At 37.0% G+C, this 26,067-nt stretch overlaps 1 protein-coding gene and 2 pseudogenes across 1 annotated transcript; 2 read left to right on the forward strand and 1 right to left on the reverse strand.

Moving 5' to 3' along the window:
* The first annotated feature begins 3,803 nt into the window (after nucleotides 1-3,803).
* On the forward strand, nucleotides 3,804-12,567 carry LOC137716961 (protein ROOT INITIATION DEFECTIVE 3-like; annotated as a pseudogene).
* Nucleotides 12,568-13,123: 556 nt separating this feature from the next.
* Nucleotides 13,124-16,344, reverse strand: LOC137717434 (putative disease resistance protein RGA4; annotated as a pseudogene).
* A 4,508-nt stretch (nucleotides 16,345-20,852) lies between these two features.
* LOC137717566 (uncharacterized) lies at nucleotides 20,853-25,519 on the forward strand. Its single transcript, XM_068456972.1, has 12 exons — nucleotides 20,853-21,242; nucleotides 21,654-21,828; nucleotides 22,098-22,181; nucleotides 22,458-22,699; nucleotides 22,976-23,207; nucleotides 23,392-23,556; nucleotides 23,639-23,770; nucleotides 23,856-23,969; nucleotides 24,213-24,260; nucleotides 24,523-24,601; nucleotides 24,714-24,770; nucleotides 24,995-25,519. Exons 1-12 carry the CDS (start codon nucleotides 21,052-21,054, stop codon nucleotides 25,051-25,053), a joined length of 1,578 nt encoding a protein of 525 aa, XP_068313073.1. The 5' UTR covers nucleotides 20,853-21,051; the 3' UTR covers nucleotides 25,054-25,519.
* The last annotated feature ends 548 nt before the right edge of the window (nucleotides 25,520-26,067 follow it).

The following is a 26,067-nucleotide window of genomic DNA, read 5'->3' on the forward strand; positions in this document are numbered from 1 at the left end:
TGATAAAGTTTGAATTTCAATTTTATTTTTTAAACAAATATTCCATTAAAAAAAAAAAAAACTAAAAACTGTATGTAATGGGAAGCTTTAATGAAAAATACTTCTCCAAACTTTTTCTTAAAAAAAAAAACACGGCCTCATTTGGAAGCTCGGATTGTACTGACTATTTTTATCGAATAAGATAAATAGCCACCGGATAGTATTGACTAAATTAGTCGGGTGTTTGGTGCAGTATCAGACTAATGACCGTATTATTTATATTGTATTTAATACTGAACCAGATAAGAAAAGGAACAAAAAAAAAAACGACAAATGTTTGTTTGTTTGTTGAACTTTTCTCATATTTATACCTATTGAAACTACGTTAATATTTTATATTGATTTTTTTATAAAGATAATAAAATAAAAAATAATTTGTAAGAGGTAGGGATAAAAAGAGATGAAAATAGAAAGGTAGAGAATCCACTTCTAATGGGATGGCCAGACAAATAATAATGGTAGGGCAGATGTGAGTCATGTCACACTCACTTGTTGAACAATTATTATCTTTTTAAGCCGGAATCTTGTCTCAAAGTCAAAAGTTCGATAGACAATTTACACAAAAAACGTTTAAAGTTGGGTGTCATGGAAGAAACAATTGACGGATTCTGATTAAAGTGGAATTCTTCATCTTAAACTTTAATCTGAAAATTATGTAAATGAAATTATTTATGCTTTTGAGATAAGAATATGGTAGACAAATAATAGTGGTAGGGTCGAAGTGAGTCATCCCTCACTTATTTCTTCAACAACCTGTATGACAGCCATACATTGATCCTTCTTCCTGTTAATTTCCATCTTAAAGTTTTTAAATTTCATCACCTTACGCTATAGAACAAAAAAAATATATTACAAGACAAAAAAGCATTGTCTGTATAGTCCACCGTTCAACCAACTAGTGCTATTTTTTTTTTTTTTTTTTTTTTTTTGTCATTAGTTAAACTTGGGGCCGGGGGGATTCGAACCTTGGATGAGGTGGGAGTTTTCTTGGCTTTGCACTAGGCCCCCATCCTTAGTAGTGCTTAGCAGAGTTGTCAACCGTTGTTTTTCCATTCATTTTTGGGTAAAATACAAAAAACTAACTCAACTATTGGTGTCACGACACTTTCATACCTCATCTTCTAAAATTGACAATGTCATACCTAATTTTACAAATTTGTACCAATGTTATACCTTCCATTAGTCTGCCGTTAATTTGTCAGTTAAATGCTGACATGGCTTGATCCAGACCCCACTTTCTATTAAAAATTAATAAAATATTAAAAAAATTAAAAAAAATCATTTAATATTTTTTAAATATTAAAATAATAAAGAAAAGTTAAAAAACAAAAACAAAAATCAAAACCTTTGGTCCCTGCCCCTCTTCCCCCTTCTCTTTTTCACCATCTTCATCTTCTTCCCTGCTTAATCTTCAACCAAAATAATAATAATAATAATAATAATAATAATAATAATAATTTGAAAACCCAAGAACAAGAAGAAAAAGAAGAATGAAGGAGGAGGAGAAGAAGAAGAAGAAGAAGGAAAAAAATAAATAAATAAATCCAACCCAGTTCGGTCACCCCACCCCCCCTCCCCGCCCCCCAAAAACAAACCCAGTTCGTCCCCCTCCCAAAACAAATCCAACCCCCTGCAACCCAGGAAGAAAACGAAGAAGGAGAAAGAAGCAGAAGAAGAGAAAAAAAAAAAAAAAAAACCCAGATCTCGTTCGCCAGGCTGATTCCACGAAGGGTGGGTGCGGTAGGGGCTCGGGTGGGGCAAAAGAGGGGGTTGGGGGGGGATGGGGGAGAAGAGAGAAGGACGCGGAGGGGAGGGGGAGGGAGGAAGGGATGAAGTTTTGTTTTGTTTTTTTTTTTTTCTTCTTCTTTTGTTTTCTGGGTTGCAGCAGGTAGATGAGGGAGGGATAGGGGAAAGGGACGAAAGGTTTGTTTTTTTTGTTTTTTTACTGTTCTTTATTATTTTAATATTTAAAAAATATTAAATGATTTTTTTTTAGTTTTTAATAATTTTTTTAATAAAAAATGGGTCCTGAATCAAGCCACGTCAGCATTTAACTAAGAAATTCACGCCAAACTAACGGAAGGTATAACATTGACACAAATTCGTAAGATGAGGTATGACATTATCAATTTTAAAATATGAGGTATGAAAGTGTCGTGACACCAATAATTAAGCTAGTTTTTTGTACTTTACCCTTCATTTTTTTACAGTCCACCATTTGTCTGCATTGCCATCACCTAACCGAAGGTCGTCGGTCAAAGTTCGTAGGCCAAGCTCGTCGCACAGAGTTTTATGCAACGGACATGAGATTCCGTCGGTTAACTACTATTTAACTTGACAAGCAGGTTCGTCACATAGAAATAAACTTATGCGATAGAGATGATCTCAACCGACGGACTCTGTTTGGTTGTCATTTTATATTAGATTAAAATTGTGGGATAATCCGATGAGATCGTCCATCGGGAATAAGTGATCTACGAGATGACTATTCTGCCCGGTAAATTTATATGATATTAAAAAAAATTAAAATTTATAAATGCATTAATTAATTAAAAATATAATTGGAGATTAAAAATATTAAATACCAAGATTTATAATTGGAGATGACTGTTCTATCTGGGAAGTTCTCCCTAACCTCCTGTTGTTCCTAGACCTGGTAAGATAGGGGTCGAGAACCTGAGTGGTGCTCATATGGCTTTTACTCCCTGTTTCCCTTATTGGACGCCGATTTTTTTAAATATACTAGTTTAAATGAAGATAAAAATAAATATAAAACAAAAAACAAAATCAATATAAAATTAAAAATACAAATGTTACTTGGAACTTTTTGGTCTCAAAGTGGGTGCAAAGCCAGTGCCACTCGCCCACCCTCTCTAAAAATTCCTGGGAGAGTTCGCCCGTGTTGTCTCTGGTGTCAAACATAATTCATAGTACTTGTGGAGCTTGTAATTCCTATCTTTCACAGTTGGTAGAAGGAAAGGAAAAACAAAAAACAGTCTTTTGGGTATAAGGCAACAAGAGTGCATCCAAATTGAATTTTACCATATGTTATGGCTCATCTAATTATTCCATCGGTTAGTCACTTAGTACTATGGTCTATTTATATTCTTCTTCACTTCTAAGTGAGATGTCTTAGGCTCGATTCCCGTCAAATGCGAATTTGGACCACATTATTGATTAGGTTAACCATCTAACCTAATAGTGCTAAGTTGAAGTACCTCTCCACCCACCCCGACCATGTCAACCGCCCGACTTGGTCTCCGGCAAACCCTTCCTCCTCCTAGCCATGGAGCACCAGCTCATCTGAAGCCTAAAAACAACCCACCCCGCCCACATCAGCCGCCTGACTTGGTCTCCAGCAACCCCTTCCTCCTCCTAGCCGTGGAGCACCAGCTCATCTGAAGCCTAGAAGCAAGTACTCAAACAACTGGCTCTTAATGCAGTTAAGAATTGGACAAATTGTGTTTCTAGCACAACAATTTTTTTTTTTTTTTCATTTTTCACTTTCTTTTTAAATAATAATATTTAAAATGTGTTTGATAAAGTTTGAATTTCAATTTTATTTTTTAAACAAATATTCCATTTAAAAAAAAAAAAACAAAAAACTGTATGTAATGGGAAGCTTTAATGAAAAATACTTCTCCAAACTTTTTCTTAAAAAAGTTGCAAGATCTAAACAAGGGATTGCCTTGTGCCAACGCAAATATGCGTTGGAGATACTAGAAGATGCTGGGTTCCTTGGTGCGAAGCCCTCACGATTACCAATGGAACCAAACCTGTCCCTTACACAAACTGATGGGACGCTCCTACATGATCCTTCTTCATACAGGCGACTCGTAGGGAGGTTGATTTACTTAACCATCACGCGACCTGACCTGACTTATGTGGTTAATATGTTGAGCCAATTCATGGACAAGCCACGACAACCACACCTTGAAGCGGTGCATAAGGTTCTCAGGTACATCAAACAATCTCCTGGACAGGGAATTCTTTTGCCTTCTACAGGTTCACTACAACTACAAGCCTTTTGTGATGCTGATTGGGCTCGGTGTAAAGACACTAGAAGGTCAATAACCGGTTATTGTATCTTCCTTGGACAAGCACCGATATCTTGGAAAACGAAGAAACAAAACACAATATCTCGTTCCAGTGCAGAGGCAGAATACCGTTCTATGGCTACTACTTGTTGTGAAGTTATACGGCTAAGAAACATTTTGAAGGACTTGCAAGTAAATCATGCACAACCAATCACAATGTTTTGTGATAATCAAGCTGCCATGCACATTGCTTCGAACCCAGTGTTTCATGAACGAACGAAGCATATAGAGATAGACTGTCACTTAGTACGTGAGAAGATTCAAATGGGAATGGTGCAAACAGCTTACATACGGACCTCGAATCAACCTGCAGACTTGTTCACCAAACCACTAAGCTCGGCACAATTTGAGGTCTTAATTAGCAAGTTGGGTGTCATCGACATTCACACTCCAACTTGAGGGGGAGTGTTAAAATGTAGGAAATAAACATGTTGGAATAATGGTAGGCTAGTCAATTTTCTTGTTCAAAGTTAGGCAAGTTAGGTTAGTCAAGCAAGATAGGTAAGTTAGGCAAAATTAGGCTTATGATCTTTTTCTTCCCTATATATATGTTTCATCTTGTAATTGTTTAGATCAAGCAAATATACATCAAAATTCAATACTTCCTCCTCTGCTTCTTGGATTTGAATTCCGTCATGGCATCATGCATCGGAGATTTTTGTTTCTTCTTAGATTCGCACTTGGCTGGTACAGACTCTACACATCATGCACGCTGTGGCTTGGCTGTCCGAGAAAGATTGCTCACCATCAAGTCGGTCAGAGATGCAAGCCCATGGGCTGCTTGATTAGAAAACATAGGGTGATTTGGTATAAAATTAATAAAAGGATAATATATCAATAATATTTATGTTAATTATAAGTAAATCAATCATGTATTGTAATACTTAAATACAATTAAAACAAACAAAAGTTACATAATCTGCCACTACAGTTGGCACCCACTTCAACTAGCATCCCATTTCTCATATATATTTTTATATTATGTTACCTGTGTGTCTATTTTCTGAGTATGTATTTTACATTTGGATTCAGATGTTGCATTGCGATGTCCATTTTATGTTTCGTTTTTTTCCATTACTCGCATGTCTCTTAGTCTTATGTGTCCGTTTTTACATTTGGATTCAGACACTGCATTAATGTAGTGTCTGTTTCATCGTTCTATTTTTTACTTTTGGATTCAGACACAATGTTGAAGTTTCCATTTTCTGGTTTAGTTTTTTGTTCCATCACTCATATGCCTCTTACGCTTCACACCTCATGCGACTTCTGATTTTTACATTTGAATTCAGACACTGCAATGCAATGTTCGTTTCCTAGTTCTCTATTTTACATTTGCATTTAGACACTGCTGAATTGCAAACCATTAAACTATGTGCTTTCTCATCTCATTGTATTTCTCTTGGCAAAATCATATACTTAACTGGACCAGCTCTCCTCTCAGAGATGGCTTGGATGGAAATTAATCTTTTGTAACATGTTTATTCATCGAATCAAGGTGTTTTAAAAACCATAAGAAAACTTTTTCTTAATTTCATTCTATGTTATCCAAGGGCATGAAAGAGAATGAAATAAGAGTCAAGTTCTAATTATTTACACTAGCTTAAAGCTTATGGGCATCAGAGAGAAAAAGAGAAGGATATAAGAGTCAAATTCTCACTGATTTTAGCACAATTGGAATTCATCATTGACCTATGCCTAATTAATTAAAGCGTCAATATCAGTTTACTACCCCAAGTTTCGTGGTTTTCAACATTTGGTACATGAAGTTTTTTTTGTCCCAGAGTCATACTTAAAGTGTTAATTTTGGGATAGTCTCATATATCCGTTAGTCTGACTGTTAAATCAGCCGTTAACTGGTGACGTGGCGCTCACATGGACAATAATTGAGCACCACGTGTCAATCTGGGTCCACGTGGATATTAAAAAATTAAAAAAAAAAAAAAAACAAAAACAAAAATTTTAAATTTAAAAAACTAAAAACCAAACTAAACCTAAAAAATTTAAAGTTGCCGCCGCCTTTGCACCCAACCATCTTCCTCTCTTTGTTTCTTCTTCTCCATCCAACATAGAAATCCATTAACTGCACGGCCTAACCCAACCCACTTGTTCCTCCCAATCCACTGAGACCACCCAAGCCACTACCTAAGCTACCAAAACTGGGTAAGCCATCATCCTTTAGAAAACTCTTTGCTTCGCTCATTGAAAAGGACCTCCATTTTCGATTTGCATTTGTGGGTTGTTTTGGGAATTTGTGTCGGAGCCGCCATTGTTCTCGTCTTCTTCCTTATCTCGCTCTGGTTCATTTCCCGCTGCAACAGTAGCAACTCCTCAAAAGCCAAGACCTTTACACACAACTCCTCCATCATCCCAAACGTCTCCAAAGAGATCTAAGAAATTTGAACTGATGACTTGCGGAACAACCCATCATAGCCCGACCCGAAACCCATCAACCACCAGAGCCATCCTAACCCGATTGCTGACTTGGACTTTGCCAGAGCCCAGCCCCTGTTTCTCAAGCAAGACGATCACCATAACAGTCCGGCTGGGAGCGGTGGCCGATAGAGAATTCACATTGACATTGGAAAGGACCACCATATTTCGTACCCGGAGAAGGGCAGCGGCGGTGGGTTGTCACATAGCAGCTGGGAGGCTTGGTCTGGGGACCAGGGGATGATCGCTGCGTTGGAGGTTTTGCATTTGGGATGAAGACATTCGTACACTCTCAGAGAGCTTGAAGATTCCACTAATGGGTTTGTCGAGAGTCGGAATAAGTGTAAAGAGGAGCTTCTGCTTGTGCCACTGTCGTCGGAGATGAAGAGATTGTGTACGCATTGTTTTCCTTCAATTAGATCCGGGTCAGCTCGTTCGAGTCGATTGATATGGTCGAAAGGTCGGTAGCTGGGTTTGGAAATTGTGCGAAGAAGAGGACGACAGCCAAGAGGGCAATTTTAAATTTTTCAGGTTTAGGCTCGGTTTTTAATTTTTTTAATTTTTAATTTTTGTTTTAGTTTTTTTTTTAATTTTTTAATATCCATGTGGACCCAGATTGACATGTGGCGCCCAATCATTGTCCACGTGAGCCCCACGTCAATATTTAATGGATGATTTAATAGTCAAACTAACGGATGTATGAGATTGTCCCAAAATTAACACTTTAGATATGACTCTAGGACGAAAAAAACTTAATGTACCAAATGTTGAAAACCACAAAACTTGAGGGTAGTAAACTGATATTTACCCTTAATTAAAATATATCAATTGAATAAGTTCAAAACAAAAAATGTTATTGATATATGACTAAATAGTAATAATTTTATTGATGTTTTCCTAAACTTCCTTAGAAATATAACCAATGCATTTAAGAATTTAATTGATTAAAAATGATGATAATTAATTAGTTGTCAGAAAAAAAAAAAGGAGTTTAACACTCGATTACATTATTCAATACTTATTTACAAAAAAAAAAAATATATAAAGTGTTAAGTTGGCGATTAAAATACTGATACAGAAAAAGTCAAACTTCGATCAAAAGTTGAAAAATACAAGGTTTCAATAAAAGTAATGTCATCTAGTGGGAGCCTAATTTCCTAATAATAAATAGTTTTACCTGCCACGAGTAGTCTAATTAAGGAGCGTGTGCGACAGAGAGCCTGAAGCTACCAATTAGAAGATGGCATTCTACAAAAATGTATGTGTACCATAACAACCATGTACAGCAACGCCTTAGAACATATTTAGATACATCGCATATTTGCACATAAGAAAAATTGTGTTCATCGTGTATATGCTACAACTACTGTTCTTTTTCTTTTTTGAGGCTAGAAACCGAAAATCATGAATTAATAAGCGATTGACAGTACGAATACAAAGCTCTGATTCTCAACACTACAACAAGATAGTTCAGATTCTCATCACTGAATTGGTATATATGTTGCAAAACTTAATTCTTCTCTGAAAAATTGTAAATTTTCTGATTCCGTTAAGTCCCTTGGAACAATCCAACAAAGCTTTGTACCTACAGCCTCCTCTGCTTATTGGATTTGGATTCAGACTTGGCATCATGGACCGGAGAGTTCTGTCTCTTGTTGGATTCACACTCGGCTGGCATTGGAGACGGAGACTTCTACTTTGCACAGATCATGCACGCGGTGGCAGAAGAGTCACTGACATAAGTACAGCGATCACAAGGCCAATAATCCCCACTCATCTCCGAAAAATCATTCTCCATCGCTCTTACAGTTCCACTTTCTGATTAAAACTCCAAACTTTTATGCAAAACTTGAAATTTTATGTCAAACTTTTTGTGTGTAGGCTGTCTAACTAGAACACTGGCTTGACTCTGTAAGTCTATTTTCCTCCAATTCAGTACTGTTTAGGTCTCTCCTCCGTGCTTAGTTTCGCTGTTTTCTCTGAGAATCATTTCACTGGCAAAGCAGACTACAAAATTTAAAGCTGTTCTACAATGCAAACAAAGAAATATTCCATGAGAAATTCATGATCATGCGCAATTTGCTTACACTTACGAACCAGCATTGTTTCGGTAGTTTCGCTGGTTTCTTCCCTCCCTTCCTTAAACATCGTATAGTCATGTTTAATTTGTTTATACATATTGTTACATGAACCATATTTACAGATCATGTTGTGTAAAAATCCTTTTGAAGGGATAGTAATGCTAGAGGTAACCGAGCAAGTCATGCTTTTCTCGTTGTCTGCTAGATTATCGAGTTTATGTTTTTGATATCTTTACATTAAATTAATTCGAACAACGAAAATAGAAGATATCTGCTTCAACTAACTGTACTACTTTAAACAACTTGAATGCTGATCCAATAGGAATAGGTCCTGGTCCTTTCTCTGGCCTATTTCTAATTTCTGGTCTTGCTTGTTCATCGGCATATTTGGTTGTAAATGCACGTTTAGTAGTTGGTAAGCATCTGCGAGATTTGAGCTACACACGACGACGAGCAATGTTAATCTACACAAAAATGTGGAGATACTTACCTTGAGCAACCGAAATTCTAAGCATCATCGCTCCAATTAAGCAAAATTGTAGCTCAATCAATGGTACACGACTGGTTGCCGTCGAATGTGAATTTATTTCTTAATTATCTGTTAGCATGGCTCTGTCACATATAGATCTGCTCACGTACATATCTACTTCTGGGATACAGGAAGTTGAATTAAGGTCACCATTTGTGTTGAATTCTTGGTTCTGACTTCAACTGAAGACCTCAAACAAGTCTGGAGCTCTTTGCATCTGTGCTTGATATTGGAACACTTTGCGATGCTTGCTGAAACATGAAGCCCGTTTCGTTCAACTGAAAAGAGAAGTCCGTTTGGGCCTAAATGAAACTCGATACGCATCAGCCATCAAGGATAAACATATGCTTTGATTCGAAAAGATTTGAATCTCAGTATTTGAGCATAATGCCTCTACGAATTGCCCTGGAAAATGGAAATGATAAAAACGCACCTTTTAACATCTCACTTAATCATGGCCGTTGTTTCAAATTGTTATTCAGTTTAATAGTGTGTATAAGACCTAGTGTGAAATTATCTCTCATTGCTTAAAAATGCAAATACATTATGGGGCAATTACAATTTACCACCTTGAAGTTTGCTTCATATAACTCCTCTTGTTTAATGTCTATCTTATATAAGCGATATTTCACATTAAATTAGTTCGAACAACGAAAATCAAAGTTTAAACTTGGATGTATAGGGAGAACACATTTATTTATCCAATTTGACTATGCCCAAGCCTTCAATCTTTTTAGCCATCATGTTAATCTTAGCAAATTATGGCGTGTCTTTTAGTGGTAATGTTTAATAATGACGTGGTTCACTTGAGATTCTGTTTTTGCATAATTAAAATTGCATGAACGCTGCGTGGATCAAATATTAATAAAAAAAATTAAAAATGACATAATTGCTAACTGTTATCCAATGTAAAGATGATAAGTTTGTGTCATTTTTAAGCAGGAATGAGAATATAGGTGACATCCTTTGACAAAAAAAGAAAAGAAAAAAAAAAGAATAAAGATGACATCCACCTCGCAATAACCCCTAATTCTGCCCCGTCCATCACAAAGGAGAATGCTGATTAAATTTGTAAAATTCAAATCACCCTGGTCGAATTAAAAACAAAAAACCACAAGAGATCTCAGTGAAAAATGTCGGAAATCAATCAACAATGAACAACAATTAAAACCATTTTTCTGTTATATCATATGTGAAAATATGAAGAATGAAAATATATACAAAATTAATCCACAATTGAGACAGAAATTAGAAACTTTCAAACAATTGCCAACGGCCCCGTTTTGAGAACCTTCCCTGCCTTCTGTGTCTGGCCACGCGCCATTCAAAAACCCTAGCAAAAATCTCAGAGAGCAGCAACATCAACGTTTATGTATCCGTTACTCTGTCTGAGATCCCAAAATGCTCCATAAAACCCTAGTGAGAAACCCCAGTTCACCAATCCAATCCAATCCAATCCAGTCCAATCGATCGATACTTTCTTATGCACACAACATGTTTGATGAATTGGTTCAATTGATAAAGCTTGCATTTTAATTGAATTTGGGAATTTTGTGCAGCCGCAAGTTGATGTCAATGGCTTCCCAGAAGAACCAATCACTCTGCTTACTGCAAACAGCGAAGGCACGTACATTGTTGGCGGAGGCTTGTCGGGGAATATCTACTTGTGGGAGCTTAATTTTCCTAATAATTTTTCTTTATCTCTTTGAATTTATCTTTTTTTAAGCTCTGAAATGCTAATGAGCATTTTTTTTTTTTTTTTTTGTATTTATTTAGGTTAATACTGGTAGACTGCTTAGAAAATGGCATGCTCACAACAGAGGTGTTAGTTGCTTGGTATTTTTGGATGATGGCTCCCTGCTGATTTCGGGGTCGGAGGATGGAGGCATTAGAGTTTGGTCTCTTTATAGGGTAACCATTTCTTATCGTATATTTCTGTATCTTTATATTGTTTTTAACTATGCACTGAAAACGGTTACATCTGTACATGCATAACTTTACGGAGCACACTCTCTGTGTAACAGATGTTGGCGCAGGATATGGTGGATGCAAAGCCATTAGCATGTCAGCATCCCAGGATCACACGTGTAAGAGAAAATGATTCATGAATTTACCATTCACGTGTGGATTGTTTGTCTTGACTTGTTGATCTTTTACTTTCTTAAATGCTCAGATTTATCTTCTTGGTTTTTCGTAGCATGTACTCCTTGTAAGTCCCTCAATATCTATTGCATGTCTTTTGCCTATTATGTACTGATGCATTCGTATTCCTCCCCAATAAACAAAAAAGAAATGTATTCTTGAAATTGCATGTGTTTTGTAATTTTGATTTGGATGTAAATTTTTTAGGTTTGGAGCGTAGGAAGTGGGAGATTATTGAGAAATATTGTTTTCCTACTATAATTGATGCGATTGCACTGGATACTGGTGAAAATGTCTTCTTTGCCAGTGGTAGAAATTGCAAGATATATGTTGCTGCACTTAATGCTGAGAGCCTGCTTAACAGCAAGTATGGGTTGCATATCATCGATTGTTTCTTGAATCACACGTTTCTCTCTTTTCCTATAGGCAACCTTTGAGTTTTCTTCTGTTAACACTTCTCTAATTTTTAACTCTGTATTTTTCATTTTTCAACGTATAATTGCCCAAGATTGTTGCACGTTTTTAGAACCCTGCATTCTACCTTCAGTTATGACAGGCTTTGCATTCTGGCGAACTGAATCGAGGAATATTCATTTTAGTACATTTTGAATGAGTAAAACTCTTCTAACTCACAACCTTATACTTTTGACTTTTGAACAGCAAAGCTGCAACTTGCTTAGCATATGGCATTTCTGGAAATTATTTGATTTCTCGATCATAAGATGGCGTGGTTCGAGTTTGGGATGCTAGAACTCCTATCTCAATTCATTTTGAATTATTTCCTTCCCCGGGTTTATGCATATTTAATGGTATTGAAGCAAATTTAGCTCTATTTGACTAGCACTATTTCATAATACAATTTATATTCAAATATCTCAGTTGTTTATGTTCAATCTGCCAAACTTTACTAATTTGTTTAGTATTTACATAAAATTTGCACTGTACTCTGCAGGTCCAGTGAATAATATTCTAGTCGTTCGACAGCATTTTTCTGAGAAATATATTGAAGACCTCAAACAAGTCTGGAGCTCTTTGCATTATACTGTACACACACGCGCAGAATTATTGTGCCTATGTCCCGACGATCTTCATTCTGCCCGAAAGCAAAGGAAAAGACCATTCCGGTGAAATCGGTAATGCGGCAGCCAATCACCGCTTCTAATAATGCATGTAGCTTTCTCTCCCTTTACATCTCACTTCCCCTATAGAGAAAATGTGTCAGCCCTGCGTTCATTAGCAGCACTCGCAACAGTCAGGTGAGTAGGATTAATAAAAATAAAAAAATAAAAAATAAAAAAAAAACCTTCAAAAGGTCAACGAAACATGCATGCATAATAAACTAAACACCCCCAACTAATTTTGAAATTACCTGTTTTTGCACTCTTCCTTTCGATGATTTTTGCAGCCGGCCAATGTGAGCTGCAATGTAGTGGTTTCAGTTTATTTCAGGCAACATTGCTTGTAACCCAGTAACTGCTAGCAGCTAAATCAGACAATTGGAGAGTCTTGGTGAATCCAGTTTTTTGAGGTCTACCACCCTCCCAAAAGCGTGCTGGTGAAATTTTCTGCAAAATTTTGTGACTATAAACTGTTACTTTCTTGCATATATCTTTTTGGAATGAAATAAAACTAGAGCATTGCAAATCACGATATTGGGAGAGGGGAATTGAACTCGGGACCTGGAATATGGTAATCTGCACTTGTTTAGATGGAATATTGTAATTTGTCAAGTAAAATGAATAGAGTGAGTTGGTAAATAAATAGAAAAGAGGTTAATTACCAAAAGTTGAAGGCCTCTCATGCAACTAAACAGCTTCCTCTGCTTCGACTATGCCTTTACCCCTCTCATCAGAAGTAGAAGGCCTTTCAGGTAACTCAACAGCATCCTCTACCTCGACTATGCCTTCACCATCATCATCAAAACCAGAATCAAGTGGTGGTTTGATTTCGATGTTGGGAATGTGAGAAATCTTGGGCCATTCCTTTCCTTTGCCTTTTTGGTAACCTGGTGCAAGGCTCCCACACTCTACGATGTTAGGTTTCCGAAGTGGTGTTTTCAGCAAGAAATCTGGCAGTGTTTTTAGCTGAGGGCAGTACCCAAGCTGTAAAGAAGAAAGGCATGGCATTATGGGAATATGAGAATCCTCTTTCTTCCACTCTTCCCACGCCCACATGTCCCTACAATAGAGTGCTTTCAATTTTGGGAATATAATGCATGATGATGCTGATGACATTTCCTTTTCTATTCCTAGAAACTCAACTCCAACCTTTTTTACTCCCGTCATCTCAATAAGCATAAGTCTTTCGAGGGACGGTAATTTTCCCAAAGAAGGTAAAACTTCACATTCATTCCAATACGTAAGATGAAGAACTCTCAAATTGTTTAATGACATGATCCAGTTGGGGGCACTGCTTCCATTATGCCCTGTAATTTCTAGAAATTCCAAATTTGGATGCGGTCATAAAAAATTCAGTGTTTCTGCACTACTGTTGCTGCTTCTTCCCACCTCATCTTCCCGATTTTTAGATTTTTTTTCTCCAATTAAACATTTGTGTCGTATGCAATTCAACAAATTCTATTCTCAAATGTAAGAGTTGTTGTTTGTTCCCCAAGGGTGATGCTTTCTCACCCTCACCCGCAACAACTTTCAAATCCCCATCAATCTCTACATTGAGTTCACCCCGAAGTTGGTCTAAGTTTCTCAAATCTCCTAATTTGAATGCTTCGTCGTTGTCTTTACCACCACCAATAGGGCACCGACCTAGTGTTTTTAGATTTGTTAATCTCTCAATCCCTTTCGGCAAGTACTTCAGCTGAGTGCAACCCCAAACATAAAGATGCTTTAAGTTAATCGGCTTTCCCATGCTCTGAGGTAGACTTTCAAGTTTCCCACACCAACCAAGGTGCAATGCCTGCAAGTTGTATAAATTACACACTGCCTTCGGTAGCTTTCTCAAATCACCATAGTGAGATAAATCAATAAACCTTAGATGTATCAATTCACCTATCTCTTCCAGAAGCTCTTCAATACAATTACCACTCAAATTCAATGTCCTAAGATGTTTCAACTGCGACATCAAAGTTGAGTCCAAAACATTAAATTTTGAATCAAAAGTTGCAAGAGTACGTAGATCGCAGCTGGAAAACGAAACACATGCGAGTGAACCCGTGGGAGCAAGCACTAAGGTCAAATGTCGGATTTTAACATCTGAGGACTCTATTGTATTGTTACCACCCTTAACCTCCATTGTAAAGCATTCATTTTGAGTAAGAAACTGCAGAAAATCATGCACAATATCATGCATTTTACAGGTCTTGATATTTCCTTCATTATCTTCTTTAAAGTCTTGGAAGAAAGATCGCATTACTAAAACATTGAAAAACTTTTGGCCAATTATTTCTTTTTCTATGTTTCCTTTCGAATAGAGATAATCTTGTGACATCCACAACTCAATCAAATGATCTTTATCAATCTTATGATCTTTTGGAAAAATAGCACAATATAAAAGGCATTGTTTGACCGCAGGTTCCAAATCAAAATAACTTAGTAATAGTGGTTTGAAAACTTTTTGCTCAACCTCTTCAAGGTCCCATATCTTATTGTTCAAAACTTCTCGCCATTCTTTCCTCGTTTTCTTGTCATGCATGAGACTACCTAGAGTCTTTGCAGCAAGAGGCAAACCCTTGCACTTTTTTGCTATTTCTTCACCAATGGCTTCCAACTCACCATCCTTATCTCTATCATGAAATGCCATGTGGTTGAATATTGATAAGCAATTTTGTTCGCTCAACCTCTCCAAATAGATCGTGTGAATGGGAGCTCCCATCATATCAACAACCTCCTATTTTCGAGTGGTCACCAATATTCTACTGCCTCGAGCGCCACTTTGCATTAATGGCAACTTCAAATTCTCCCACTTTCTTTGGTCATCAGTCCAGACATCGTCCAGGACAAGGAGAAACTTTTTTCCCTTAATGGATTTAGACGTACATTGAAAGAAATTTTCCAAAGTACCTGAATTTGGGATGACAATTTCGGCACCACCTTTGGCAACCTCAATGATGGCTTTGGCAGTTTTGATCCCATCAAAAGGGTCTGAAACACAAACCCATATTTTGATATCAAAACAAGCTTCAACCTTCTCATCGTTAAAAACCAATTGGGCTAGAGCTGTTTTTCCCATTCCTCCAATCCCAACAATAGGGATGACAAGGAGACCACTCTCTTCTTGACTAATCTCGTTCAACAACTTGCTAACCAAAACTTCCTTTTGTTCTTCTCTACCAAATATGGTAGATGCATCAACAAAAGAAATAGTTTCGAATCCTTCGACTCGCTTAGGTTGTTCAATGATCATTCTCTTTCTGAAGTGAAAGTCTCCATTCTCCTTAGCAATCTCATCTAAATTTTCGTTCAGACTTTTAATCTTAAGGGCAATGTCATGACGAAGACGTACCCGACTGACTTGGCCGACTTGGCCGACTTGGCCGAAACAAAGGCAAGAGGGAATAGAGAAACATACCGCCTTCTTCTTCTTCTCAGTAACAAGACAAGTACTTCCACCGTGCTCTTCTTGTTTCTCAACTTCTTGTTTCAGTATTTCAGTCTTCCACTCATCCAACACATTGTCCATCTTGTATGACACGTCTTTCAGCTTCTCCAGCCATTGTCTTACGCTTTTCTCCTTCACTTGCCTCTGCTCCGCATCCTCAAGCTCATCGCGAATATTATCAAGGTTGCGAGCGAATTGTTCAATCTCTTTCTCCACATTCAAAACCAGCTTCACCTCTTCATTGATGTACTGGTAAGTTACCGAAGCCAGTTGTTCGAGAAGCACAGAAATGAGAGCCTCAGCCATTTTTCGGTTAGTAGTGGAAACAGAGAAAAGCAAGAGATCTGAACTGAGAAGTGCAGGATGGATGGTTGTGGTCTCACATCTGTTCTTCCCACCACTGGACTTAATGATGTTAGTTGGGATGACAGAACCGACAAATATTAAATTTGTAGGGTAGAGGTGAGCTATCCGCGCTTAATTGTTCAACAACTTGAAAGACAGCCATTAATCGATCTTTTTTAACACTTGTTCTGTACTAAGTTTAAACAAACAAATAAAGCAACAGAGATATGGAAACAAAACAAAATCTCTGTAATTAAGAATTATTACTTATAGTTACTTAGTACTACGGTCTTGTGGTAAATAAGTAATCTTAGGTTTGATTCTCAGTTTGATAAAAAAAAAAAAAAAGAAGACGAAGAAGAATAATTATTACTCCTAATTGTTCTGTGAAAGCAGGGCTTTCAAATCTCCTTTGCCAATTATTTGTACCAAAAAAATGCCCTCCTTTCAGATTCAGACACATGTCCAAGTAGTTAACCATCCATGTCCAAGTTGTTATCCATCCATGTCCAAGTAATTAACCATCCAAGTCCAAGTTGTTATCCATCCATGTCCAAGTAATTAACCATCTAACCTAACAGTGCCAAGCGACCACGTCAGCCACCCGACTTGGTGACCGACACCCCCCTTCCTCATCACCCTGGAGCACCAGCTGATCTGAAGACTAAAAGCAAGTAGTCACAACTGCCTCTTAACGCGGTTAGGAATTTGACATACTGTATTCCTAGCACAAGTATTCGCTTTCATCTTTCACTTTTCTTTAAATAATACAAACTAAAACGTGTCTGATAACTAGTTTCATTTTTCAAAAAGCATGAAAATTGAAAATCAAAAATTAAAAAACTAGTTTTTTAGTTTTCAAAATTTGGTTTTCAATAACAAGGACATATTCGCTTGGCCCACCGAAGACATATCTGGCCTTGATCATTTGGTAATCTGTTAGCATCTTCATCTGGACCTAACCATAAAACTGGTTATCCAGCGAAAGTGCAATCATGTAACGGAGCAGAGTAAACTGATTGAGGTTGAGATTGACAAACTTAGGGACGCCAGCTTTATTGTTGAAGTCGATCATCCAAATTGGCTGGCCAACACAGTCCTTATGCAGAAGAAGAATGGCAAGTGGAGAGTCTCTGTAGATTTCACAAATTCGAACAAGCATGCCCCAAGGATCCTTATCCTCTACCTCGAATAGGCTTACTTGTCGACTTTTCATTTTAAAATTTTTTAGGTCTTATTGTTTTAAAAACTAAAACTTAGTTACCAAACAAATTTTCAATTTTAAAAAAAAAATTAGACAAAAAGTTGTAAACAAAATGATTGTCGAACACCATTTAATGTCAAAGTTCTATAATTGTGCATGATGGCGGAAGTTGATAAACACATAACATATTTCTCTTACACACACTCCTCTTTTCATTTTTTTTTTTTTTTTTTACCATCATATTAAATAAATCAAACAAAAAAAGACCAAAATCAAGCAGTCGATTCTACTTGTTCTGTGCAGTAAAAGCAGTTATACAATATTTCTTTTGGTTCTTGTTGCTAAAACATCGAAACAATCTAAGCCAATTGTTTTGGTGAGGAACTAAACAAAGTCAAGGGATTTAATCCTTTTTTTTTCTTCTTCTCTTTCTTAGAATTTAAATTCACACTTTTTACGATTAAACTTCCTCCTCCGCTTCTTGGATTTGGATTCCGACATGGCATCATGCACCGGAGATTTCTGTCTCTTCTTAGATTCGCACTTGGCGAGCACCGGAGAATCCCCCCCCTGTGCACATCAAGCACACGGAGGCAGAACAGTCATTGACATAGGTGCAGCGATCGCAAGGCCAACAATCCACACTTACCTCCGGAAAATCATTCTCCGAATAATCCACTACCTCCCGAAAATCATTCTCCATCGCTCTTACAAAGTTTCTGAAGTAGTTTCCAATCGTAACGGTCAGCTGTATCAGCTTTCCTCGAAATTCGAAGAACTCTTCAATAGATCGATCAGCATTGATAATCTGCTCTTCCAGTTCCACTTCTGCACAATGACATAGTTCCAAGCCACTCTCCGCCTCGTCTAGCAAGTACTCAAACAACTGTCTCTTAACGCGCTCATGCTTGGTGATAAAGTAACCATACACATAGATCCACTGCAGCACCCGTCTTCATTCGATAATCTCTTGCCAGGCCTCCACGACAAAATCAAGAACCGGATTCGTTTGAAGGTATTTCACACTGAGCTTCTTCAAATGAACATCTTGCACAAGGCGATGAAAATCTTCAACGACTATTTTCTTGTACACGCGGTTATATACCCAAAGTTCATAATAACGAACAAATCTGTTAGAAGACACCTTCGACATCTCTTTCAAAGATATGATTGTCATTTCTTTCGTTCTCCTGCTATGCTCACTCTCCACCCCTTCCAGGAAACCATTACCAGAATAATTAAGACCATGCCAGTTCCACCATTCGAGGCACGCCCAGCAAAATTCGAATCCACAAGGCGCGCTGCATGTCATATGGTTACATCCAAATTCCTAGGCAACTAGGAAAAGCGAACCAAATTCCTTGCATGAAAAGGAACAGAAACCCTAAAAATTTCCGTAAATTAGGAGCAACCCCAAATCGTCTGAGGCGTAAAACGCACCGTTCCAATAAAACATTGCTACCTTAATTAGGAATTTAGGACATAGAGCCAAATTATAACACTATATATATATATTTTTTTTTTATAACAAACGATACTATCTGCACTAAGGAGAAGATGTGAACTTAACCTCATAATGAACTAACAATAACGTGGTTCAAGTTTAGAGGGACATGTTTTTGGTTTATTTTATAGAGGCACAAAACTTATCCATCTAGCAAATGATGTTATGATTTATTTTTTAATTGTTTTTGCATTTACAATTGAGGTATCTGTCATACAATTCTTTTTCTCTCTTTCATCTCATTCTTCCTATTTTTCCCTCTCTTCCCTTCTTCTTCCTAATTTCTCTCATACTTCTTTTCTATCTCTCGCATACTTCTTGTTCTTTGCACTTCTCTCTCCTCCTCTTCTTTTTCGCTTTGTTCTCTATATTTATGACATAAATTTAGGTTTACCATCACTGTAGTGTCCTCTGCTAACAATATAACATCATATAAACAGAAACTCTTGTCGTTGTATTCTTGATAGAAAATGATTTAGTTGTGTTGTGAATATAGTTTGAATGTTACATATATGAATGTATGAAGAAGCAAATCAAAATGGACTTTGGTGACAATAATAAAAAAATTTAGGTGAAATAGTAAACTTGGATGATGACATTTTTATCATGCAATTTTTTTCCCATGGGTGTAAGACTTTCCCATATAAAGGGACGGTTGTAATGTAAAAATTATCCCATCTTTCTATCTACAATATAACACCATATAAACAGAAACTCTTGTCGTTGTATTCTTGATAGAAAATGATTTAGTTGTGTTGTGAATATAGTTTGAATGTTACGTATATGAATGTATGAAGAAGCAAATCAAAATGGACTCTGGTGACAATAATTAAAAAATTTAGGTGAAATAGTAAACTTGGATGATGACATTTTTATCATGCAATTTTTTCCCATGGGTGTAAGACTTTCCCATATAAAGGGACGGTTGTAATGTAAAAATTATCCCATCTTTCCATCTACCTATCTTAGCAAACAATTTTTTATTTTTTTATTTTTTTTATCAAATGATAGATTTTGTTTGATTACATGTTAGATTACCCACCGACGAGGTTTAAATCCACGTCATCATGCAATGACTCAACATCTTTCCACCACTGTGGTAAAGAAACACTTGCTCCTAGCAAACAATTCATGCTAACCCTTATTTTTCCCGTCACACAAGATCAAAAGTAGAAAGTGAATGCCAAGCTTCCTTCTCTTTGTACTTGCACTTATTGTCTGATATAGTTACGAAAATAAACAGTTTGATACATTGATCCCATTCCACTTCAATTTCTAACAAAAATCCTCTTTTTAACTTTTGTCTATTTATAATTATATTCATGCTCCGCAAATCATTTACACATAATTTGTTTGAAGTACCGGTCAATGCAGTAACTCAAGATACCAACGCCGACACATCATTCCAAATTTCCAGGTACAAAGTAGGTTATGTCCTCTCCAGGTCCACCCCCGAAACCGTAAGTCTCAAGCACTCGATCGAAACTCGTACATTCTAGCCATGTTCAGATCTCCGCCTTTTCTTCTCTCTCTCTCTCTCCTTCTTCTCTCAATAACAAGTCAGAATAAAATTAATAAAATGATAATAAAAAATCCGGCCACCAAGATTCCAGTTCATGCAAGTAAAACGCTGCCGTCGATTGTCCTCCATTCCCAAGAAAATCCAGAAAATGTAAAAACAAAAATGATTATTATTTAATTTATTTATTTATTTATCCAGTCAGCATATAAATACTGAATATATTTATAATATTATACTCTCAAGCATATGCGAAAAGAATCTTTAGATTCTTTCCATCAAATCCATCGATTCATCAATTTGATTCTTTGAAATTTGTTAAAAATATGAGATTTCTTTAAAAATTATAATAATTTTAACCGTTGGATTAAATTTCAACGATTCGAATTGATGACTGAATGGAAGGGATCCGGAGAGAGGATCCCTTTCCGCCAGTGCATACTCCCTAGCATCCTCTTACTCTGTCATTTACGCAAACACTTGGGGGGCCAGATCTCGCATCGAATTACTGCCACCGGAAGCTTCTCTTCTCCGCCGCTGAAATGCTGAGCTTTTGATCCGTTTTGCTGTGGATTCGAGCTTGATTTGATCGCGTTCGTCGGTGGAAATGGACGGCGGCGATGGGACGATGAGGCTCGGCGCTCTCAACTTGAAGCCGGATCGGGTCGGCGGCTTCGAGTCGGGTCCCGACGTGTCGGTTTCGTCGCCGGTCACACGGCAGAAGGCGGTGGCGGCAAAGCAGTTCATTGAGAATCACTACAAGAACTACCTTCAAGGTCTGCAGGAACGCAAAGAGAGGTACTTTGTGATTGCTTTAGCTTTTAATTCGTCAAAATTTTCAAAATTTGTATTGATTGTGATAGTGTCAGCTTGTTAGCAATAGTTCTAATTGGAATTCTCGAACTTCGTCTTCGATTTCGTGCACACAGTTCTGCTAAGGCTGCATTTGTGCGTTTAAGCTCGATCAAAAATGCTTCATTTTTCCCTTTTTAGCACTTTGCAAATTAATCACAGTTTCAGTTTTTCTTTTGCTGTTTATGTTTTCTGTTTGTCATTTCGAAAACTCGAGCAAGTGGAAGAACTAATTCTGATACGATTACTCGATTAGCTGTAAACTTTAGATTCCGTGTTGTTCACATTGATTGAATGCTGAAAAAAGAAGGTACTGAAAATGTGTTGATACTGAGATTATATATTTATCTGTTTTAGACGTCGAGCGCTTCAAAGGAAAGCACAAGAAGATCAGATACCGAGTGAGGAACAAGAGGAGATGATGAGGACTTTGGAACGCCGGGAAACAGAATATATGAGGCTACAAAGACGTAAAATCGGCATTGATGATTTTGAGCAATTAACTGTGATTGGCAAAGGCGCATTTGGTGAGGTATGTAAAAGGGTAGAATTATCGTATTTCACGGAACTATTTCGGTTTGCCCTTATCGACAAATGAGAACTCTCCAGTTCAAATAGATAGCTTTATGAGTATGTAAGTCCCCTGACATAGCTTTGACAATATTGGGTGTATTCTGAATGAAAAAAGTGGTTACATATATTCTGAGATTTTTAATTGGATGTTTTGACCTACCTATATAGAAATGAGATATACCCTGTCACTAAAATATGGTACCATTCTTTTGTAATTAACAAATGCAGGTAAGGTTATGTCGTGCTAAAGGTACAGGAGAGATTTATGCCATGAAGAAATTGAAGAAATCGGAGATGCTTAGTCGCGGACAGGTAGCTATGTTTGAAACTTTAAGAACGGTCTACTTCTAAAATTTATTCCTTGCGGTATATAAGAAGACTTTCTTTGCTGCTGTATCCATTAGCTCATTGTATAGTAAGCAGTTGTATGAAGTATTGGTTTTAATCAGAAAACTGAGTATCCTAGAATTTGATTTGTACCAATATACCTACTACAATCAAGTTACTCTAACACGATACGTGTCCTGATACTGCATGACACATACATTATCAATTTGCATCATGATATATTGTCTTTTCGCATTTTAGGTTGAGCATGTGCGTTCTGAGAGGAACTTGCTTGCGGAGGTTGATAGTCGGTTCATTGTACAACTTCATTATTCGTTTCAAGATTCCGATTTTTTATACCTTATCATGGAGTACTTACCTGGTGGCGATATTATGACATTACTGATGAGAGAAGATACTCTTTCTGAAGATGTTGCTCGTTTTTACATAGCAGAGAGTATTCTGGCTATTCACTCAATCCATCAACACAACTACATTCATAGGTGTGACAGTTGTGTAACATTTCAGTTTTAGTCAGTAGTAACAAATTTTTTCTCCTTCTGATTTTTTTTTTTTTTTTTTTTTTCTGTAGTATCTTTCAGTTAAAAAAAAAATGATTTAGATGTGTACACATTTGAGTTTTCTAGCCGGTTCTTTCCGTTAACATACACAGACACAAAAGGAACACATAAGCACACGAAACCACATGTTATTTAAAAAGAATGTACTTGTTTCGGAGTAAAAACATGTAAACTTACGTGACCTTGTTCTTCTTATAGGGACATAAAACCAGATAATCTGATACTGGATAAAACTGGCCATTTGAAGCTTTCAGATTTTGGCTTGTGTAAACCTCTGGATGACAAGTATTCCACATTGTTACTGGAAACTGATGATTTGACCTCCCAGGAATCCATATCTGAAACTGATGAACAATCTGGTTGTGACAAGGTTCCTTGGTTGATGCCAAAAGAACAGTTACAACAATGGAAACGAAATCGCCGTGCCTTGGTAATTTTATCCCGTTGTCTTTTCAATTCTTCTTGAAATACTCATCCAAAATATTAAATTAAGTATGCTGACATATCAAGCAGTGATGCACTTTTTTACCTAGAATATTTCAATTTCTAATTTCACTTATTGGGTAATTAATGTGTACATATTCTGAGTTACCAAAAATATTCGAATTGTTTAGGCTTATTCAACCGTGGGAACTCTTGACTATATGGCACCTGAGGTGTTGCTCAAGAAAGGATATGGGATAGAGTGTGATTGGTGGTCCCTAGGGGCAATCATGTATGAGATGCTTGTAGGCTATGCTCCCTTCTGCTCTGATGACCCAAGGATTACATGCCGCAAGGTAATATCATGCTCCTCTTTCTTTGAAATTTGACACGATCCTCGATAATTGCAGAGTTCGACAACATTACTGTTTTCTGTAGATAATCAATTGGAGGACATGCCTGAAATTCCCTGACGAACCCAAAATCTCAGAAGAAGCGAAGGATCTGATCTGTCACTTGTTATGTGATGTTGAGTCAAGGCTTGGGACACATGGAGCAGAAGAAATTAAGGTAGCCAGGTTTAAAAGAACTAATGACGTTGTGTATGATGTTCTTGTTTGATATTTGTTCGCTTATAAGCTAAATGTTTTCTCAGGCCCATCCATGGTTCAGGTCTACTCAGTGGGACAGGCTGTATGAAGGCGAAGCTGCATATAAACCCACAGTCATTGGAGACTTGGACACTCAGAATTTCGAAAAGTTTCCTGAAGTGAGTTCACTGAAAATCAATGTATTGGAATCTGTTATCCTTTAGTGGGACAAAATTTTAAATTTTTTTAGGATGAAGATAATGCCTTTCTTTGCAGATTTGTATTTCCTTAATAGGCCTGGCACTATCTTTTTGTGTCCAGGCTTCCATTTTTAAGCATATTTTTGTTCAATCAAAGCGAAATATTGATAGTAGTTGCCACCCTATGGTTAACTTTTTTCCCTTCCTTTTTCCCTATTATAGGTAGAGGGACAGCCATCAACAATGCCAACAGTGGGACCTTGGCGGAAGGTAAACTTCATATTTTCTCCTATATTTTCTAGTTGTGAGTAAAGCTTTGTTTTGGAAACCAAGTTGCTAAAATCTCTTTTATGCTCTTTCAATTTTGTTTTCCTTTAAATAAAGCATTTTTGTCACATGTCCAATTGCGTCCCCTGGTCCCCCTGCCAGCACGTGTAAAAGGATTCTGTGAAGGGAATTGGTTTAGTACTCTTTGCTAATCTGTGTTGCATCAGTACGAAAGCTTATATGATTTGCTTGTTTGGCGTTGCAGATGTTAACATCAAAAGATACCAATTTCATTGGATACACTTTTAAGAAATCCGATGTCCTTAAATCGCTTGAAAGTTCAGGTCTGCTTCTGGCATGAGAAAATGGATCATTTTTAATGTGGATTTCACATTATTTTTTATGCCTCTTTCAAATATTATGCCTAGACTTATAATTGGAACATGCATTGTGTAGGTACAGACATGCGATCAGATGGATCTTCAAAGTCCCCTTCTCTGATTTCCTTGTTAGGTACGGTCTTCTTGCAGTTACATCTTTTATCTCAAAGTCTCGGTGTATAGACTTAAAGTTACAATGTCATTATGTTTAGGGCACCATGACAGATTGCCTTGTTCGTGCAAACCCTGTTCTTCAATACTTCAGGATCATCCCAAAATTATAATTATTTTAGTTGTTCCTGGAAAACAGCAGCTGGCGTAATTTGAACTTGCTTTTTCTGCTTCCTGGTAATGCAGGTAGAATTGACTTGCAAGACACCATGATACCGGAGGGTGATCAGAAGCAGGAAATATAAGTTTCGTATTCAATGGAGTATATTCTTACTTTCTTCACGCACGTAATCTACAACAGAAGCAGTTGTTACCATGCAAGATCAGATTCGGCAAGATGTGCTGTTTACACGAAGACATGAATAAAAAGGTCAGCTCAAAGTTGATATGTTCTTGGGTGCTATTTTTTTATTACACCACCCCAAGTATGCCTTGATGTATACCTACTAATCTACTATTGTAAAAACCATCATTCTTAAGTAAACATTTACGCACGCCCCACCCCCGGTGGGAGCTTTGTTGTTTTAACATACAGAGATCCCCATCAAGAAACCAAGATTAGTTTATTTTTGGGACAAATTTTCTTTGTACATTAACAGGTTATTCAGTTTCGGTTATCAGAGCGGATACGCGTTTGAATTTAATATTGCATTAAGTTGTATGGACTATGGATGCTTTGGCAATTCGATACTCTAGGCATTATTTTGACGATGCGATATTCTAAACCATTACTTGCGGGGAAGAAGATTCGAACTTTACTCTGACCAATTCGCCTTACCCACATGTGCCTGCATATGTTGTTTACAGAGTGGTAAGAGCAATCCATTAGCTAGCAATTTAGCAGTAGTTATCTTATCTACTTTCTCTTGGCGCCTTTCCCTTCTATCTTCTATGTTATCTACTCATTAATTGACTAAGTAGTTATATAAGATTTATCCAAAACAATAAGTTCGTAACTTTGTTTAGTTAACAACTGGATGATTACACGATGATTGATCAATTTTTGCAAAGATGTTTCACAAGATAGATGGTTCCGATTCTAAGATCACATTGCAGGATGATGTAAATTTTTGCAAAGAAATGTGTGCAAAGGTAATTTAGCTAGCGTTCTCAATCAATACTAAAGGATAATGCGTACTTGCTCTACACTCAAATTCGAATCTCTTTTTCGCAGTTTAAATAATTTAGTAGTTTTTTTTTATTCAAAATCATATTGAGATTGACATAACTTCTCACTTTGGTTCTTAAGATTTAAAATT

This window comes from Pyrus communis, chromosome 15 (genome assembly GCF_963583255.1).
Source record: "Pyrus communis chromosome 15, drPyrComm1.1, whole genome shotgun sequence".
Taxonomy (NCBI): domain Eukaryota; kingdom Viridiplantae; phylum Streptophyta; class Magnoliopsida; order Rosales; family Rosaceae; genus Pyrus; species Pyrus communis.